This window comes from Oncorhynchus keta, chromosome 22, assembly GCF_023373465.1.
Source record: "Oncorhynchus keta strain PuntledgeMale-10-30-2019 chromosome 22, Oket_V2, whole genome shotgun sequence".
NCBI classification, from domain to species: Eukaryota; Metazoa; Chordata; class Actinopteri; order Salmoniformes; family Salmonidae; genus Oncorhynchus; species Oncorhynchus keta.
Window position 1 is genome coordinate 1,176,629 of NC_068442.1, and position 5,634 is coordinate 1,182,262.

At 45.6% G+C, this 5,634-nt stretch overlaps 1 protein-coding gene across 1 annotated transcript; it reads left to right on the forward strand.

Moving 5' to 3' along the window:
- The first annotated feature begins 388 nt into the window (after positions 1 to 388).
- On the forward strand, positions 389 to 5,315 carry LOC118400927 (protein fem-1 homolog B-like). The gene is made up of 2 exons (XM_035797954.2): positions 389 to 1,784; positions 1,997 to 5,315. The coding sequence occupies exons 1-2, from the start codon at positions 1,537 to 1,539 to the stop codon at positions 3,630 to 3,632; spliced, it is 1,884 nt and encodes a 627-aa protein (XP_035653847.1). The 5' UTR covers positions 389 to 1,536; the 3' UTR covers positions 3,633 to 5,315.
- The last annotated feature ends 319 nt before the right edge of the window (positions 5,316 to 5,634 follow it).

A 5,634-nucleotide genomic window follows, 5' to 3' on the forward strand; every position in this document is an offset into this window, starting at 1 on the left:
ACATTAGATAAGTATGTATTTTGTATTATTTAGAAAATAGTACAAATAAAGAAAAGCCCTTGAATGAACGTCCAAACGTTTGACTGGTACTATATATAAAATCAAAATGTATTGGTCACATACACATATTTAGGAGATGTTATTGCAGGTCCAGCAAAATGCTTGTGAATTAAAAAAATTACACTTTGAGTAATTATATAATACATAGATCAATAATTAAATACATTCAGATAAATAGATACAATTAATACATTTTAGTCTGTATTTTTGTATTTCCTCGCTCATTTATTTAATTGTGGGGGTTTATTTGTTAATTTATATTTTTATGTGTTCATTCATTTATTTATTCATGCATTTCATTCTAATTACAGCTGGTTTGGTCCGCCATAGTAATGAGCCTTGCTGTTGGAAAACCACATCACAACAGTGTCCGACTTCCGGCTGTCGCAGATGTACATCCTCCGATTTTACTCCTCCACTTTCATCTGCAGTCGGTTGCTTCAGCCTTACCACTCAAACAAGCCCTGTGAAGAAGCAGAGATACTTTTGAGGAGATGGAAAACACAATTGGAATAGTATTAGTGCCCATTGTGTACGTTGCCCATGCGTCGGCATTTTGGGTGAATCTGGGACAAGGAGAGCGCTCCTTTTAAGGAGTGAATGGGAGTCAATTGGTCGCTAGCTCAAAAACCCAACATTAGCATGTATTTCATGAATAAGAAGTACATTACAAATATTTTAAGACGTGATATAATTCATTTGTCTGTAATATCGTATAGCTTTGTAATCGTGACATTATGTACTTTAGAGGAAAATAGGCAGGTTTGTCGACTCAGCCTAACAACTTCAACGTGATTAGTCGACTGTCTGTTGGATGGTGCCATACGTTGATATCTCTGTATTTATTTAACATCTCTGGTTAAAGAATTATGTGCATCCCCGGCCTCATTCACATTGTAGCTATCGGTTTCGATTCGGAGGCATTTTGGGAGTTGAAAAATCACTTCCGGCAAGTAACTTGGATGGTAAAGGTATTAAAGGTAGCCTTGCTCTGGTCTCAAAACATTCACATTGGTCCGAGCAAATTCTGCATTGATCTCGCCTGCTTCAAAGTGTTTAAAGAGGAGGAATTCAAGAAAAGCAACGAAACAGCAAGACGTTACTGCTCTCTCTTCCAAGTATTATCAAATCTTTGATATGATACATAACTAGCTACTTACACGGTTTTGAACGTTTGCTTGCTAGATAACGTTAGCGAACCTCAGTTTATGCGTTAGCTCGGTGCCACCAAATATAGGACAACGTTGCAAATCGAACCCAAAAGTTAGTACAGACAAATAATACGAACTAGCGACTTGTTAGCTAGGTGCTGTGGAAGAATGGGTTTTAGTTAATACACGAGTTATCAACCACACTCAATTGAGTTTTTCATGTGAGCACTGGAGATTGTTTCGGTATTTTAATGGGAGGCGGGCTGCGTTGGAGTGCATCTAGTGGGCGACACTTGCGGAGGTGCCGGCGACCTGCTAGGCTTGGATGGAGTCGCTTGCCGGGTACGTCTACAAAGCGGCCGCTGAGGGCCGAGTCCTGACACTGGCCGCCTTGCTGCTCAACCACTCCAAGCCAGAGACACGATATATACTGAGTTATGTGACCCACCTCGCCGGCCAAAGGTCAACTCCTCTCATCATCGCAGCTCGAAACGGACATGACAAAGTTGTGAGGCTGCTGCTGGATCACTACAGGGTGGATACTGAACTAACTGGCACAGTCAGATTTGACGGGTTAGTATTCATGAATTTAATAATTCTGTCTGTTCACCCCCATGGCAGCCTGGCAGCACACCAACTCCTCAAATTAAATTGTGTGTTGTGTCAATTGTGTGTATTTGCACTTCATTTATGTTGGTATACTTGTGGGAAATTAAGGTATTTAATACACTTCCATGTGCATTTGATGATTGATTCATTCTACCCACATCTCCTCTCTCCTTCAGGTATGTCATTGATGGGGCCACTGCTCTGTGGTGTGCGGCTGGCGCAGGACACTTTGAGGTAGTCCGCCAGTTGGTGTGCCACCAGGCCAAAGTCAACCACACCACTGTCACCAACTCCACCCCCCTGAGGGCAGCCTGCTTTGACGGGTGTCTGGACATTGTGAAATACCTGGTGGACAACCAGGCCAAAATCGGCATTGCCAACAAGTATGACAACACCTGCCTGATGATTGCTGCCTACAAGGGCCATACGGACGTAGTGGGCTTCCTGCTGGAGCATGGAGCTGACCCTAACTCCAAGGCCCACTGTGGGGCCACCGCCCTGCACTTTGCTGCTGAGGCGGGCCATCTGGACATCGTTAAGGAGCTGGTGCGCTGCCAGGCTGCCATGGTGGTGAACGGCCACGGCATGACACCGATTAAGGTGGCGGCGGAGAGTTGCAAGGCGGAGGTGGTGGAGCTGCTGCTGTCTCATGCCGACTGTGGCCCGCACAGCCGCATCGAGGCCCTTGAGCTGCTGGGTGCCTCGTTCGCCAACGACCGGGAGAACTATGACATCCTCAAGACCTATCACTACCTGTACCTGGCCATGCTGGAGCGCCACCGCGATCCCGTCAGCCTCATCGCCAAGGAGCTGCTTCCGCCCATTGAGGCCTACAGCGGCCGGGGCGAGTGCCGCACCCTGCAGGAGCTGGAGGCAATCCGGGCAGACCGCAACGCGCTGCACATGGAGGGCCTGATGGTGCGTGAGCGTATTCTGGGATCGGATAACATTGACGTGTCGCACCCCATCATCTACCGGGGAGCTGTGTACGCAGACAATATGGAGTTCGGCCAGTGCATCAAGCTATGGCTGCACGCACTGCACCTGCGTCAGAAGGGCAACTGCAACACGCACAAGGACCTGCTGCGGTTCGCCCAGGTCTTCTCCCAGATGGTGCACCTAAAGGAGCCGGTGGGGGCGGAGCCAGTGGAGCAGGTGTTACACTGCAGCGTGCTGGAGATCCAGAGGAACATCGCAAGGGTGGAGGCGGTGCCTGAGGCAGGGCTGCACATGGCCATGGACAACTATGAGTCCAATATGTTCACCTTCCTCTACCTGGTGTGTATCAGCACCAAGACTGTGTGCGGCGAGGAGGCACGTGCCCATGTCAACGAGCAGATATACAACCTGATCCAGCTGGACCCGCGTTCACGGGAGGGCTTGTCCCTGTTGCACCTGGCCATCAGCTCCAGCACGCCTGTGGACGACTTCCACACCAACGACGTGTGCAGCTTCCCCAATGCTCAGGTCACCAAGCTGCTGCTGGACTGCGGTGCGCAAGTGAACGCGGTGGACCACGAGGGCAACAGTCCTCTGCACATCATCGTCCAGTACAACCGGCCTATCAGCGACTTCCTGACACTGCACGCCATCATCATCAGCCTGGTGGAGGCTGGCGCCCACACTGACATGACCAACAAGCAGAAGAAGACGCCACTGGACAAGAGCACCACAGGTATGTCGGAGATCCTGCTTAAGACCCAGATGAAGATGAGCCTCAAGTGCCTGGCGGCACGTGCCGTCCGCCAGCACCAAATCACCTTCCGCAACCAGATCCCTAAGACCCTGGAGGAGTTTGTGGAGTTCCACTGATAAAATATATAAAATGTTATATATTTTATTGTTCTAATTTTCTATCAAATCAAAATGGTGCTTGCTGCTGATGATGATTAGGAATAGTCGGATGCATTTAGTTTTTAAAAACAATGGTTCCTTTTTTCTGTTTTAAGTATGAATCACAAGTACCAGCAGCATCTCCAATATCTCTCCCACTGAAGTGTTACGGTCTGTGGCTGTCATTGTGACACAGTGGGTGTCACTAGCAGAATGAGGAAATTGTCAGCTAACTTTGAGCTTTCACTTTCCCCAAAGTCTTCCAAAGAGAATACCTGGCAAAGCCAAGCATCCACACAATGGTGACAACAGCAGCACCTTTTGGCTGCTTTTAGTGCATGGACCCATTTGTCCCAGACTCCCAGCTAGGTTCGTAACCATGAAAAGTAGCGTTACTCTATTGATTCATTTTGCAGGTTGCCTGTTGAAGTGGTGGTGAATGCAGGTTTGCAGTGATTATTAAGGCCCGTTGTTTGAGCAAGTGAATGTGTGTCTGTGAGAGAAGAGATGAGAAGGTAGTAGTTGAATTTAGAACTTTGTACTTAAAGAGTTTTTTTCATAACCAATATTAAAAAAAGGTTTATTTAAGAGGTGTGTGATTTTGTTTTGTACTTAAAAATATGTATAATGAGCTTTCTTTTACATGAACACTGACTGGTAAAGATGTGCCTTATTTTATATTTTGGAATAATTAGGCCTAGATATCCCTTGTAACCAAGTCACCAACACTTGGGTTGTTGGCCCTCCTGACTTGCTTGGCTTCTGTGTGTGGAGACTCCACGGCTTTGGTTGAGCATTGCCACATAATGACCGTTTTTAAATGGATGCTGCTGGTATTGATGTTTGAGCATGTCTTCCATTCTCTGTCTTGTGTTTGTGTGTGGGTACACATGCTAAGCGAAATGAGAGAGTGACTGTGGATTGTTCGTGACGGTGTTGAATGTTGGCTTTTAGCCTTTTCCACTCATGCTTGCAACCTGTCCTTTGTCCTTAACAACTAACGATTCTTAATGTCTGTCATTTTGTGTGTTCGAATCAGATGATCAGAGATTAAAGCTGAGAATGAAAGGTGATTCGATTCAAGATTTTCATCCAAGTAAATCATAGCGTGGTGTTGTACAACTGAAAAAGCTATATTGATTTGACCAGATTTTACTTAACCGTGTCACCGTATGTTTTTATTTTGGGGGGCTTGAGTGGAGATTGTATGTATTTGTATTTTGTGCAAATTAGCCTAAAGACAGTATAACTCTGTGCTTCTTCATCAGTTTACGTTTATCAGAAATGCCAATACCAAATGTTTTAACATTGGTCCAAAATGTGCTGGGTGTGCTGGGGGTCCCTGAGAGATGGGGCAGAAGCAGGTCCACACTCGCCATGGTTACCGCTCTTCTGGCGTCTTCCCGATAGCTACTTGCTCCTCCTCATCCTCCTGCCTATTGAAGAAGCCCCGCTGGGAAGGCAGAGAGGGGAAAGAGTGAAACCCAGGGGTTAAAGCAAAGAAATTCACTCATCTCAGATTGATTGTCTGCGGGGCCAAGTTAACCTCCCCTTTCATGTAAAAAAAAAAAAAAAAAAAGTTATGACCATCATGTTGTTGTTGTTGGAAAAGAGTACTGTAATGATCTTTTGTGCATGTATTAAACTGAAAGTTTGACCAATTCCAGTCCTTTTCAATTTATATATTTTTAAGAATCAATATGACAAATCTGTCGCAGTGACAGAACTTTAGCCCCTGGAAACCAAAACATTTAACCAGGCGTCTCCAGGCAGCAACATACTGGTAACCACTAGATTAAAAAATATATATTTCTGCATGGCAAGGCAAAACAGTTTAGGAAATGCCTGAGAGCATTTCACTATCTTTCAATTATATCAGTGTTAAACCATTTCATAACAGCAGTGAAAGTGTAGAGCGCAGGTCATCAACTTTATAGATGTATTCATAAGCCTTATTCCACATTTTGTTGTTACAGCCTGA

Bases quoted from the DNA above. Each gene is read 5' to 3' on its own strand.
- LOC118400927 (XM_035797954.2), top strand. From the start codon at position 1,537: ATGGAGTCGCTTGCCGGGTACGTCTACAAAGCGGCCGCTGAGGGCCGA. The intron at 1,785-1,996 runs GTTAGTATTCAT...TCTCTCCTTCAG, and splicing joins GGCACAGTCAGATTTGACGG to GTATGTCATTGATGGGGCCA.